Source organism: Myotis myotis, unplaced genomic scaffold (genome assembly GCF_014108235.1).
Source record: "Myotis myotis isolate mMyoMyo1 unplaced genomic scaffold, mMyoMyo1.p scaffold_m19_p_1, whole genome shotgun sequence".
Classification (NCBI taxonomy): domain Eukaryota; kingdom Metazoa; phylum Chordata; class Mammalia; order Chiroptera; family Vespertilionidae; genus Myotis; species Myotis myotis.
In genome coordinates this window covers 117,674,566-117,689,501 of record NW_023416313.1, presented here as the reverse complement: position 1 = coordinate 117,689,501, position 14,936 = coordinate 117,674,566, and the positions used below count along the sequence as shown (strand labels likewise).

The window sequence follows — 14,936 nt, the reverse complement described above, 5'->3', positions numbered from 1 at the left end:
AGGCCTGGCCTGCAATCAGGGCCAATCTTCCCTGGCTGCCTGCAGCCGGCCCCGGCCCCTGCCGCCAACACTGGTCGCCCTCTGTGTGTGGGGTGACCAGCAGGCAATTGGGCCCCACTCACTCACATCCACCTTGGCCTGGCGCTGCCCGCGTCCACTGCCACCCACCCCCAGTTACCCATACTCTATCGGGCGATCAGAGCCTGCCACCCAGGGGAAGGGACCAAGAGGTTGGCCAGCAGGCCCTGATTGGGCAATCAGGGCCTGTGGCCTTGGGGCAGCTCCTGTGTAAGTAGAAATTTAGTGTTTAGAAACTTTTATAGCAACTAGACATTGTAGTTTTATATCTTTAAAATCCAATAGTGAAAATTGTGGGCTGATGTATTTTTTATTTCACTTTTCTGGTAATCCATTTTTACTTTATTTTTTATTATGTATTATTTACTTACTTATTTTTAATCCTCACCTGAGGAGTGAGGATATTTTTCCCTTGATTTTTAGAGAGAGAGTGGAAGGGGTTGGCGGGGAGAAAATCCATGTAACAGAGACACATTGATTGGTTGCCTCCCACACATGCCCTGACTAGGGGCAGGGATTGGACCTGCAACCCAGGTATGTACGTGCCCCTGACCAGGAATCAAACCCGCAACCCTCCGGAGCACAGGCCGATGCTCTTACCAGCAGGCAATGCCGACCAGGGCCATTTTTACTGTATTTTATAAAAGTAGCAGCCCATGATGGATTGTAATTTAAGAAAAAAGGAAAACTGGTGCTTAACCACAGATAGTTTGAGAAGTACTGAGCTATGTAATACATAACAGAATGCATAGGATTTTATAATGAGTGTGCTATAATTTATTTCACCAATTTCATCTTGTGGAAAATTTGAGTTTCTAGTTATCTTTGTGTATGTATGTTCTTTAAACACATTTGGGCAAGAATACACAAGCCTTGACCGTTCCTGTATCTCTTTTGTCCACCCCAGGTTTCAGCTGTGCCACAGGGCTCTGGTGGCAGTCATGGACCCACCATAGCAGCGGTTCATAGCAGCCATCATCACCCAACAGCTGTGCAGCCCCACGGAGGCCAGGTGGTCCAGAGTCATGCTCATCCAGGCCCACCAGTTGCACCAGTGCAGGGACAGCAGCAGTTTCAGAGGCTCAAGGTGGTATTCAGCTCTTTTCCTTCCATCAAAAAGTTTCTCTCATAGCAGGCAACAAACATTTCTGGAATTTATGAATGCATGGCACTCAGACAGATCAGGATTGAGGGGCCATTTTCATAGGAAATCAACAAAGTCCATTTTTTGGAAGTCTCATTTTGAACTTAGTTCTTTTTAAAAAATATATATATATTTTTATTGCTTTTTAGAGAGAAAGGGAGGGAGAGAGAGAGAAATATCCATGTGAGAGGGAAACATCAGTTGGCTACCTCCTGCATGCCCCCTACCAGAGATCGAACCTACAACCTGGGTATGGGCCCTAACCCAGAATCAACCAGCAATCTTTCAGTGTGTGGGATGAGGTCCAACCAACTGAGACACCCCATTGGCCAGGGTATGTGCCATAGGTTTTCAGTGCTTTGAAATTCATGAGGCATCTGTGGAGAAGTTGAAGTTTGTGTTCTCAGCTAATTTTCACTCTCTGCTTGAGTATTATTTTTTAGAATGTGTGTGATTGTTGCCGCAAATGTTCCAGATTTCAGTTTTTTTCTTTTTACATTAATATAAAGCTTAAACTTGAGTGCAGGAAATATAAAATTAAAGAACTATAAAGAGAAAAGAAAGATGTTGGATGTTTATTTGGTCCAATCAGCCTAATTCTATTAAGTAGCTTGCAGGTAGGAATGTATAATATACCCTTGAAGGATTCATTATGTTTAGCAAATATCTCAGCCTTCTTTTCCTTGATACTTAGTCAAGTTCACCTTGATCCTGTTCTCCTTGGTTTGGGTTCTCAGGAACTTCCTAAATAGTAAAAGCCTAATATGCTAAGTGTCCAGTCATCTGTTCAACCAATCAAAGCGTAATATGCTAATGATATGTTAAGGCTGTTCAACCACTCACTGTGACATGCACTGACCACCAGGGGGCAGATAGTTGACTGGTCGACCAGTTGCTATGACATGCACTGACCATAGGAGGCAGATGCTCCGACTGGTAGGTTAGCTTCTGCTGGGGACTGAGATGGGCTGGACACACCCTGGAGCCCTCCCGCCTACCCGGCTGGCCAACCTCCTGTGTCCCTCCCTGGCCCTGATCATGCACCGGTGGGGTCCCTGGGCCTGGCCTGTACCCTCTCACAATCCGGAACACCTCGGGGGATGTCGGAGAGCTGGTTTTGGTCCAATCCCACTCAATGCAGGAGCTGCCCCCTGGTGGTCAGTGTGCTCCCACGGGGGGTGCTGTTCAGCCAGAAGCCGGGCGCACGGCTGGTGAGCACATCGGTGGTGGCAGAAGCCTCTCCCGCCTCCGCAGCAGTGCTAAGGATGTCCAACTGACGGCTTAGGCCTGTGGGGAGCAGGTCTAAGCCGTCAGTCAGACATCCCCAGAGGGCTTCTTGACAGTAAGAGGGTGTAGGCTGGGCTGAGGAACTCTCCCCTCCCCCCAAGTGCACAAATTTCATGCACCGGGCCTCTAGTGTTTAATATTGGCCTAAGGAAAGTAAATGCTACATAAATATAAAGCACACTAATGCTGAGCTGTATAGAAGGTTTTTATAAAATTTTCATTTTCTGTATTTATTACCTTAAATAATGAAGAGTTGATTGTATATAAGCATAGTCTTTAAAAAGAGTACAAATTATTTATGGGCCTGAAACTTCACTCTGGGCTCTGTCTTTGGGGGAAATATGTATTAGCTATATTGTTGTTTTCCTTATAACATTTTAACTCTCTGCTTATAGAGTGATGTCTGTGTACCAAAATGTATTATTACTATACTTAGCACTTCACCAAGCTCTAAAAATATTTTGGTAAAAGTTGGTTTGATGTGACTTAATTCCAGCAGTTAATACCTAATGTTGCAAAAGAGCTTATAAACTTGCTATTAGGCTAACGAAAATGTATTTATTTTTATAGCTTTTGTCAGCCAGCTCTATCAAAGCACAACATCTATTTTACCTTCCTCACTGGGGTATAAGTAGACTGTGCTTTATCCGTTTTACAGAAACTATAAAGGGCTTTAGAGTCATGGGTCGAGTTAGGACTTTTGCTCTTTTTTTTTTAGTCACAAGCTTTTTTATTTACTTCCCTTTTTATTTTATTTTAACTTTTGTATTTTTAAATTAAATTTATTGGGGTGACATTGGTCAACATGAGCATATAGGTTTCAGGTGTGGGTTCCTATGTTACAAGATTTATATATTACACCGTGTACCCACCACTCAAAATCAAATCTTCACCTGTCACCATTTACCCCCATCCCCTACATGCTCTTGAATGGGATTCCTGAACGCAGTAACGTGTTGCATTTTCTTTCTAATGAGAGGTAAAATGCTTTCTTGTGCCTTCATGTAATTTCTTTTTTTTAAATTGTTTTATTGCTTAAAGTATTACAAAGGGTATTACATATGTGTCCTTTTTTTTTTCCCCGCCCTTGACAATCCCCTGGCCTCCCCTAGCCCCCAGTGTCTTATGTCCATTGGTTATGCTTATATGCATGCATACAAGTCCTTCAGTTGATCTCTTACCCCCCCTCCCTCCTGCCCCTCAACCCTCCCCGGCCTTCCCGCTGCATTTTGACAGTTTGTTTGAGGCAGCTCTGCCTCTGTATATATTATTGTTCATAATTTTATGATGGTCTTTATTATCTATGAATGAGTGAGATCATGTGGTATTTTTCCTTCATTGACTCGCTTATTTCACTTTAGCATAATGCTCTCCAGTTCCATCCATGCCGTTGCAAATGGTAAGAGTTCCTTCTTTGTTACAGCAGCATAGTATTCCATCGTGTAGATGTACCACAGTTTTCCAATCTATTCATCTACTGACGGGCACTTAGGCTATTTCCAGATCTTAGCTATGGTGAATTGTGCTGCTATGAACATAGGGATGCATATATCCTTTCTGATTGGTGTTTCTGGTTTCTTGGGATATATTCCTAGAAGAAGGATCACAGGGTCAAATGGGAGTTCCATTTTCAGTTTTTTGAGGAAACTCCATACTGTCTTCCATAGTGGTTGCACCAGTCTGCATTCCCACCAGCAGTGCACAAGTGTTCCTTTTTCTCCACATCCTCTCCAGCACTTGTTTGTTGATTTGTTGATGATAGCCATTCTGACAGGTGTGAGATGGTACCTCATTGTTGTTTTGATTTGCATCTCTCGGATGATTAGTGACTTTGAGCATGTTTTCATATGTCTCTTGGCTTTCTGAATGTCCTCTTTTGAAAGGTGTCTATTTAGATCCTTTGCCCCTTCATGTAATTTCATTCAGTATTCTCACATTGCCTGCCATTTTTGGATTAGTTTTAAAAAGCTTTATGAGCATTTGAATCCACTTCAGTAAACAGTTTATATTCTGTAATAAGAAAGTGTCCAGTAAGAATGCATAGGCTATTTCTTTTTATTAATTATTTTAAACATTTTTAAAGTAGTTTGTTTTTCTTTTTTTATTATTTTATTATTTTCTTTAATCCTCACCTGAGGATATTTTTCTATTGATTTTTTAGAGAGAGTGGAAGAGAGAGGGAAAGACAGAGAGAAATATCGATGTGAGAGAAACACAGATTGGTTGCCTCCTGCACGAGCCCCAGACAGGAGGAGCCTGCAACCGAGGTATGTGCCCTTGACCGGAGGAATCGAACCTGCGACCCTTCGGTTCACAGGCCGTCGCTCTGTCTGCTGAGCCAAACCGGCTAGGGCAGTGTAGGCTATTTCAAGCACCAACACTGTCTATACTTTTTTGTCTTTGACATATTGATGGAACATTTGAATAATTTGAGGCTTGCTGGGTGTACTTTAGTTACTTATTGATATTTGGCACATATTTAGTGAGCTCTCTATACAGTTTGTGTTTTCTCCCCTCCCAATGAACTGATGAACTTCAGAACGTTAGGAACCTTAATAAATGCCTATTGAAGTGAATCAGGAAAATGTGTCAGCAGAGTCTTAAGAGTCTCCTGTCTAGTGCCCCCTTAAATGTGTAGCTTCTAAATGACTAGTTCCAAATGTGTGTTTTTTTAAAGTTGTGGTTTCTAGAACTGCATACTTGCTTTTGAACTATACTTTAGATAATGAGAGAATTTCCACACTCTTTACATGCAGTTATCTCATAATGTGGTGTCAAAGCTATTTTTTTAAACATAGTGTTATTTTATAACTAATTTTTAAATAGGGGTTTACTAGGACCTATACCTTTTCTTCCAAACATAAACACATCATGTATAATTTCTTTCCTTTGGGTTTCTGCACTTTTTCTCTCTGTTGTAATGCTTGTTTATTTATTTTTTAACTTTAATTTTTTTGGTGTTTATTTTTGATAACTCCTCCTTTGTCATATGATTGTGAACGCTATTTTAAAATATCTTCCAAAGTCTTTTTCCTTCTGCAAACTTAATGAGTTTTATGTTCCATCAATTTGTCATTAATGAAACATTTCAGTATGGAAAGTTCTGAATATGAATTAGTTTATTGAGTTTCAATAGAAATTGTCATGCTATTTGTAAAGAAAAACCAGCCATCAAGTGAGTGCATATCAACCAAGCATATAATCTGTGCTCTAGCAACACTGAAATACACTGATTAACTATGGCCATTTTGGAAGTTTGGGCAACTCTTGAGATGTCACTTAATGCTTTATTTGAACATAAATGTTCTATTTCACAATATTTATCACAAGTAGAGTTTATCAAATCAGTTTATTTTTGAAACTTTCCTAAACTTGATATTTTGTATAATTTAAAATAATCCCAGAGTAGATAGGAAGCACCTAGTAGGTAATTTCCTTGGATATCTCCTGAGTAACTAAAAAGTAAGTTGTTCTAAATCAGACTTATAATTTTCTAGCCTTCAAACTGTTTCTCTTTGCAAATGCCCAAATAATTTATAATTTAGTGAATCTTCCTTTTCCGTTATCTCCCATATTCAGTCAGTCCTCAATCCCTGTCATTTCTGAGTCCTAAAAAACTTTTGAATCTATTCAGTTCTCCCTGTTCCTTTGGTCAGGACTATAGTTTGAGCAACTACTGTTCACATGTGAGTTAGCCTTGGAGCATAACTGGTTTTCCTGCCTCCTTTCAATCTATCCTGCTCTTGTACCAATTTGTCTCAGTACTGTAGCCAAATTGAATACATTAAAATGCAGATAACAATCTCAGTTGCTTTCTAACAAGTTTTAAAGGTCTTTTAGGATCAGGTCCTGTTTCCTCTTCTGTCTCCTCTTGTCACTCTTCTTGCCACCATTCCTCCTCTTCAACACAAACCCTCCAGGTAAATTAAATTGTTTGCAATTTTCTAAGTAACCTAGTGTCCTGTCGGGGATTTTGCCCATGTTGTTCCTCTGACTTTCTCATGAGTCTTCACTTTTGCTAACTTGTATTCATCCTTTAAGACTCAGTTTACAAATTACTTCCTGGGGAAGCCTTTGTGCTCTTCTCATGTTCTCTCTGGGTGTTCAGTGATTGTCCCCTTATACCACTGTGTTAGGATTCCCAGCTAGATGTGAGAGAACTTCTATAGAGCAGGGACTGTGGCTTATTTGTCATTGATTCATTGGTACCCCACTTTGGGCCTGATATAGCATGTTGTAGCTTTAGTAGATATTTGTGAGATGACTAAATGAACAAATAAGTGAATGAGATATTCATGTGTATGCTTCACTAATCATTTTTTCCAAAAGTATCCAAGGCAAGGCTACTTGATTTTTATTTGAAGCTTGTGTTTTATTATTGATATCCATACTAATTTTTAATACTTTCATGTTTTACTATATATTCCTATTTCATTTACTATGTTAATTTTATTTAGGCATAAATCATTTGTTTGTTTTTTATAATTCTTGGCTTATTTCCTTTTTATAACCTGCTTCAGGTGGAGGATGCACTGTCCTATCTTGACCAGGTGAAGCTGCAGTTTGGTAGTCAGCCTCAGGTCTACAATGATTTCCTTGACATCATGAAGGAATTTAAATCACAGAGGTAAAAGATATATGTAGTTGTACACAAGCTTTGTGCTTAGGATGTTGATTTTGGAGGGAGGATATAGCTTATTCTTGTCTTCTGAAAGATAATGGATGTTCCTTTTGGGGGGTTTAATTTTCGGGATGATGCTTTAATTTGATGTATTGATATATTGATGAAAATTATAGCCCCTAGATCTTAACTAAAATTTTCTTAGGATTTTATCACAAAACAAGGGAGTAGACTGGTAATGATTAGGCTACTTGCTCTTTGACTTAAGATACACAAATATTCTGGCATGGTTCATTGTTATAAGAGCATAGCTAACTAATTGGGAAAATGTAGATACATGATGATTTATACTGGTGTATCATAGGTTGGATATTGCTTGGATATTGCAGCTTTAGATTTACTGTCTGAGTATCTGCTTGATAGGATTGTTACTAACTGTATATTCTGTTCAAAATTGTGACCACATGTCTTTGAAATTTCAAATTTCTTTGTATGTTCTTAATTTTGTAATATGCAGGTTGATTTTTATCTATTTTCCTGTCTAGTGAATGTAGTCAGTGTGATTTTTTTTTTTTCTTACTATAGTGCTTCTCAAGTTTGCCAATTTTTTTTTTTTTTATCAGCATCGACACTCCAGGAGTGATAAGTCGTGTGTCCCAGCTCTTCAAAGGCCACCCAGACCTGATCATGGGCTTCAATACCTTCTTGCCTCCTGGCTACAAGATTGAGGTGCAAACCAATGACATGGTGAATGTGACAACTCCTGGCCAGGTCCATCAGATTCCCACCCATGGCATCCAGCCCCAGCCTCAACCACCACCCCAACATCCTTCCCAGCCTTCAGCCCAGTCAGCCCCAGCTCCTGCCCAGCCAGCTCCTCAGCCCCCACCTGCCAAAGTCAGCAAGGTGAGCACTTGGAATACTTTGCATTACATGAAATGCATCCCTAGAAACCACCCTCTTTTGACATTTCCCCTTTATATAAGACTAGATAGACATATTGCAGTGATTTCATCAGAGAAGGTGCAGTAGTCATATCCCTATCAAATGGTTCACATTTACATACCACATATTTAGATCTGTTTAAATCAAGACATGAACAACCTACAAGGACTCTCTTGCCCCCAACTTCTGCTTATTGAACCAAGAGCACCCCAATAGGTGGAAACTTTGCTTGGGTAGTGAGTGGTACTTTGACAGCACAGGCAGAAATGTTCATCTTATGATCAGATTATGCTACTGGCTACATGGTCATCATTTTACAGAGGCTACTCCATTTACCAGACTAGGCCATTATCAAGCTAAGCAGAAAATTCTGATGACAATGATAATAATAATGGGTGTACTTTATCTAAAACTGCATTGTCTGATACAGTAGCCACATATGGCTATATAAAAATTTAAATTAATTAAAGTAAATTCAGTTTTTCAGTTGCACTAGCTGCGTTTCAAGTACTCAGTAGCCTCATGTGGCTGGTGGGTATCATCCAGGACAGTGTAAATAAAGAACATTTCCATCATCAGAGTTCTTTTGGACAGAGCTGGTGTACAAGACTTTGATGTGGAGTTACTGTAACATTAAATTGTCTCTTTTGACACTAGAGATACATGTAGAATGAGTTTTTTTCTATTCTTGCACCTGTTGAGCTAGTATACTTAAAATTGCATGTGAAAAGTTCTTCCTGTATCTATTTTTAAGGCTGTATTTAGAAATTTTGAAACTGAAATATTTGTATGAGAATTGTGAGCCCTCTACACTTCCCACCCCTGCCCAATGTGATTTGAGTTGGGCTGAAATGGCCTGGCCAGAGTGAATAAAGGATATAAGTTAATCAGACACCTTGTTTCTCTTTAGTTCAAACTTTCCTATGTCAAACCATCTGTTCCTGAGGAGAATAAAGACTTTTTTCTTTTTAGCCTTCCCAACTACAAGCACATACTCCCGCCAGCCAGCAGACCCCCCCACTCCCACCATACGCATCCCCACGCTCTCCACCTGTCCAACCTCATACACCAGTGACAATCTCGTTGGGAACGGCCCCATCCTTGCAGAACAATCAGCCTGTGGAGTTTAATCATGCTATCAACTATGTTAATAAGATCAAGAACAGGTTCCAGGGCCAACCAGACATCTATAAAGCATTCCTGGAAATTTTGCACACATATCAGGTAAGAGAGTTACCCTTTCATCCTGTCTTAACCAGGTCACCCTCTGAGGGCATCTAGTCTAAGAAGAAGTTGAATAAATATTATTGTGTCTCCTAATTCTTACTGGGAATGAACCAGTTGAAAACTATGATAAGTACTTATAAAGCATTTTATTGCTTGGCTTTAATTACCTTATAGCAGGTAGTCAGCATTTTTAAAGTTACTGCTCTGTGAAATGCATACTTATTTATGTGGGAAGTTTATAGGATGACTTGTGTAAGGAGAAATTTCTCTATAATTTTTTGTGTTTATCAATTGGTAGTGGTCCTCTGCGGATTCACAAACTAATTTTAAATATGTTTTAAAAAGGAATTGTCAGCCACCATTTTTCACACTTTCTCACCTTAAAGTTTGCAGTCAAAACAGTTGCTAAAAGTACAGACTTTTTCAAATGTAGCCCAAGTAGGTGACATACAGAGCTCCTTGTCAGAAGTCAAAAAATGTGCAAAAGGAGTCATCAGTACCCCTCCAATATGATCTCTTCCATTTGCAATTTGTCAGAAAGAGCAGCGAAATGCCAAGGAAGCTGGAGGAAACTACACTCCAGCGTTGACTGAGCAGGAGGTTTATGCCCAGGTGGCTCGCCTTTTTAAAAATCAGGAAGATCTGTTGTCAGAATTTGGACAGTTTTTACCAGATGCCAACAGCTCTGTGGTAAGTTTTATTTAGAAGAACTACACTATTTAGAATTATTATCTTAGGTAAATTAGGAAGCTGGAATCAGAAGGGAACTTTTTCTAAATGATACTTACTTGCTTTGATAAGAGCATTAATCTCTTTCATGTGTTTTAATTAGCTTTTAAGCAAAACAACTGCAGAGAAGGTTGATTCTGTGAGAAATGACCATGGAGGCACTGTGAAGAAGCCCCAACTGAACAACAAGCCACAGAGGCCCAGCCAGAATGGCTGCCAGATCCGGAGGCACTCTGGAACAGGAACCACCCCTCCGGTGAAGGTGAGAATGAGCAGCAGCTGCTCATTTTGACTTTCAGGAGCAATTCTAATGGATAGGAACCCAGGGTTGGTCATGTGCTTTTATCCTAAGCGTGTAGTCAGTTGGATCTTGGGTATTCAGGTGTATGGCATAGAAACTCAATGCAAAGCTTCTTATCTGGCTTTGCAAAAAATGTTAGAATACCACTAATTACTCAGATCAGTATGCTTTTATGTTGTTAATCCTCAACCAAGAATAGATATTTTTTTCTATTGATTTTTTTTAGAGAGAGTGGAGAGTGGAGTAAGTGGGGAAGAAACATTGATGTGAGAGAGAGACATTGGTTGCCTCCCACACATGCCCCGACAAGGACTGGGGATTAAACCTGCAACCCAGGTACCTGCTCTTGACTGAGAATCATATCTGAGACCCTTTGATGAGCAGCCTGGCGCTCAAACCATTGAGAACACTGGCCAGGGCACTATGGTTTTGTTTTTTGTTGTTGTTTTTTTTAATATATTTTATTGATCTTTTACAGAGAGGAAGGGAGAGGGATAGAGAGCCAGAAACATCGATGAGAGAGAAACATCGATTAGCTGCCTCCTGCATACTCCCTACTAGGGATGTGCCTGCAACCAGGGTACATGCCCTTGACTGGAATCGAACCTGGGACCCTTGAGTCCACAGGCTGACGCTCTATCCATTGAGCCAAACCGGTTAGGGCGGTTTTTTGAGTTTTTATTTTTTTCTCTCTTTGTTATTAGCTGTCATCTGTTTTTTGTATTCTGCTAAGAGTTTCTGAGATGTTAATTTTTCCCTTCTTCTGATTTGATGCCTTGTGCTAAGAAAGATTACTAAGCTTATTGTTTCAGATATAAGTCAGTGGTCTCAGATTCTTCTGTGAGTAAAGTGCCTGTCCTTTGTGAGATCTCTTTGGTCTGGTGGCCTCTCGTACCCAAGGTTCTTTGTTGGGTTGCCTGATCTTATCTGTATCATCTCAATCTCCAAGGTAAGGTTTTCTGCTACAGCAAAAGGAGGTCTTAAACTACTGTTAGTGACCTGTTATATATAAGGCTTCTTGGTAAACACTGCTAATCTGCCTGCAGAAAGCTGAGCCCACTCTCTTCTCTTTGATGTGGAGAGGGCTAGGTGTAGGGACTGTGTGTTGCTTTAGTAAATTTTAAAGCAGTACAGAACATGGAAGAGAGGTGTGTCTGCAGTTTTATTAAAGAATAAAAGCTAGTGGAATTTCTAATAAAGAGTATTATTTAAATAAGTAGCAAGCAGGTCAACAGATCTGTTCCACTTCTGAGTTGGTCTTCTGCACGTGATTACCCACAGGTGGAAACACTACATTGGGGTTAGAATTCCTTCCCTACTTTTTGCTTAGGCAGTGTGAGCAGTGGCTATGGCTCCTCAGTGAGTGAGCTCTGGAATGACAAAGGTAAATGTGCTGTTTTCCCCAGAGTTTGTGTGTTTATTCACAGATAGTTGAGATATAGCTTTTTAAAAATAAATTCTTGCCCTGGCTGGGTGGCTCAGTTGGTTGGAGCATTGTCCCATACACCAAAAGGTGGTAGATTTGATTCCCGGTCAGGGAACATACCCAGGTTGTGGGTTTGATCCCCTGTTGGAGTAAGTGTGGGAGGCAACCGATCAATGTTTCTCTCTTACAATGATGTTTATTTAAGCGTTCCTCTCTCTAAAATCAATTTAAAAAAACAAATGCCCTCCTTCCTTTTTAAAAAAAAGTAAATTTTGCCTGATACTTATGTCATGCCCTATTAATTCCTTTTAAAAAACCAGTCTTGCCCTAGCCTGTTTGGCTCAATGGTGAGAGGGTTGCCTTGGACTGTAGGGTCGTGGGTTCATTTCCAGTCAAGGGCACATGTCTTGATTGCAGGTTCCATCCCCAGCTCATGCAGGAGGCAACCAATTGATTTGCCTACATAATGTTTCTCTCCCCTTCCCTCCCTCTCTCCTCTTCTTCCTATTCCTTCCTTCCCCTTTCCTTCCTCTTTCTCTCCTTCCCTTCCATTCTCTCTAAGAAACAATGGAAAAAATATCCTCCATTGAGGATTAACAAAAAACAATTAAAAGGCCAGTCTTAAATTGATCTGAATGAATATTGCTGACAAGATAGTTATTTCTTCTATTAGAAAAATATACTATATTCTCTTCATGAATTTACAGACATTCTCTTCTGCCTCCATACTTTTGGACCATGGGAAAAGTAGAGAGAATATTTGAGGAGTAGAATGATCCTCTGGGGAAAAAAATGACAGGCAAACAAATAGAGAAGACGGGTGGAAATCTTACAGGGTGTAAAGCAAGTTAGTATTTGAATTCTCTCATTTGTTGCAAATTATCAACATTGGTTAATAAGGAAACCATTGAACACGTGAAAATAATAGAGGCATCCACCCTTTAAATTTTAGCATGTTTCTATTTTTCCTGTTTTTGCAGAAGAAACCCAAACTTCTCAGCCTAAAGGATTCTTCTATGGCAGATGCCAGCAAGCATGGTGTAGGAACTGAATCATTATTTTTTGATAAGGTGAGTAAATGAATGAATTAGATTTAATACCGGCCATTAATACCAAAAGAAAATCACCATCCTCAAGGTTTTTTTTAGAGGCATCAAGCTGTTTAGGGCTTTCTACTATTTGACATAGTTTATAAGTTGTAGGTCCTTTCAGTGCTAGAGAAATTGTAGCATTGTCTACTTTGATTTTGTGAAATGGTTTGCAACAAAATACTGCATTTTTCATGGTGGAAGACAGCTTTAATAAAACACATGATATATTAAATATTCTCAAAAGTTTTTGGAGCCCCCTGTTGCAGGTGGCCAGGTCTGTACATTGGGGAGTGTCGGTGCACCAGTTGTGGAAGGCTTAAGATGACTCGTAATCTTCTAATCGCTTGTGATACTTATTTGCAGAATCACATATAGAGTTCCTGGGGATTCTGATTTAGTTTTCAAAGCTCCCCAGGTAATTCTAATGAACAGCCTGAAATGGTGATCACTGGTTTAAACGGTATTTTAGGTGTGTGTGTTTGACCTTTCTCCTGTGTCTGACTTCCTCCTTGGAGCCAACTTGATGATTAGTAGGCTACTTTCATCAGGGTGGCTGGCAACTGTCAGACTTCTCACTGGCGGGAGCCAGCTTGGATTGATCTGCTGGTGATTTATTCTGTCTTGCAATTGTGGGTTTTTGCAAAAGGGCAAACGACTTATTATCTCCATTATTGGTGCCTCTTGATCTCATCTCTCTTAAGCCTGCTGTGCCTGTGTGAGCTGTTCTGCAAAAAGTCGAGACTCTGACTTGAATCATTTCTGAGGGCTGCCTGGGCACTTGATGGTTCTAATCTAAGGCAAATAAAGAAGTTCAGGTCACAACCAACAAATGTCAAGGAAAGTGTGGGGGTAGGGGGGCAAAATGAGTTCAATTTTTAAAGAGGAATGGTATCTTGTGGTTGTTTTGTTTGTTTTTCACTTACTGATTTTAGAGAGGGGGGGAGAGAGAAAAAAACATCGATTTGTTGTTCTACTTATCTATACATTCATTGGTTGGTTTGTGCATGTACCCTTACCAGGGCTCAAACCCACAACCTGGGATGATGCTCTAATCCTGGCCAGGGCTGTTGTTGTTTTTGAGTACTACTTCTTTCTTGGAGATGTATACTGGGTTAGGTGTAGATGAAATGTCTGGAATTTACTTTAAAACTCATTGGTTGGGAAATGCGTTTAAATGAAACCAAATTTACTATATATCAGCGATTCTCAACCCCTTTGGCGGTCAAACGACCCTTTCACAGGGGTCGCCTAAGACCATCCTGCATATCAGATATTTACATTACGATTCATAACAGTAGCAACATTACAGTTATGAAGTAGCAACGAAAATAATTTTATGGTTGGGTCACACACAACATGAGGAACTGCATTTAAAGGGCCAGAAGGTTGAGAACTACTGCTATATATTAATCATTAAGGCAGGGTGATTATATGGGGTTCATTAGAGTATTCTGTTTACTCTGTGTATGTTTAAAAGCTAATAAAAATAAAAAGTAAATATGGTATATAGTACAGCAGTGAAGTGCTCTTTGACCTTTGGCATTGAAGGTAGATATTTTATTTATTTATTTATTTAAATGTATCTTTATTGATATCCGAGAGGAAGGGAGAGGGAAAGAAAAGATAGAAACACCAGTGATGAGAGAGAATCATTGATCGGCTGCCTCCTGCATGTCCCCTACTGGGGATCAAGCCCACAACCCAGGCATGTGCCCTTGACCGGAATCGGACCTGGGACCCTTCAGTCCGCAGGCTGATACACTATCCACTGAACCAAATCAGTTAGGGCATGAAAGTATTTTATATTGTGTTTACTGATTGGTAGTTATGAATAGTATATGGGAGCCTGGAGAAGGGGTTGATAAAACCACATGGTCTGCAATCCCCCAATAAAGGAACACAGTGCTAAATACTTACTTCTGAAATTAAAACTTCAGCTTGCTCATCTAGCCAGGCTAGTTTTACTTTGTCTATGCCATTGAACAGTTTTAGATTTTTGGATATTAAAATGCTTAATATTATAAATGGAAGAAGGAAAATAATTGGGTCAGAGGACACAAGTATCTTATTTAAAAAGATCATTATTT

General features: G+C 39.9%; 1 protein-coding gene across 12 annotated transcripts in view; it reads left to right on the top strand.

Annotated features, from left to right (window-relative positions):
* Window positions 1-14,936, top strand: part of SIN3A (SIN3 transcription regulator family member A) — an 86,725-nt gene that overhangs the window by 33,766 nt on the left and 38,023 nt on the right. For 11 of the 12 annotated variants that reach the window (XR_004974043.1, XM_036349443.1, XM_036349499.1 and 8 more), the window contains exons 3-9: window positions 986-1,165; window positions 7,030-7,136; window positions 7,754-8,036; window positions 9,048-9,299; window positions 9,840-9,992; window positions 10,135-10,293; window positions 12,739-12,828. Coding sequence is in view for 11 of the 12 variants with exons in the window: in XM_036349443.1 (XP_036205336.1) it covers window positions 986-1,165; window positions 7,030-7,136; window positions 7,754-8,036; window positions 9,048-9,299; window positions 9,840-9,992; window positions 10,135-10,293; window positions 12,739-12,828 (1,224 nt within the window). In the remaining variant the exon portion in view is untranslated. The remainder of the gene's footprint in view (window positions 1-985; window positions 1,166-7,029; window positions 7,137-7,753; window positions 8,037-9,047; window positions 9,300-9,839; window positions 9,993-10,134; window positions 10,294-12,738; window positions 12,829-14,936) is intronic. The other variant, XM_036349482.1, reaches the window with a different exon arrangement.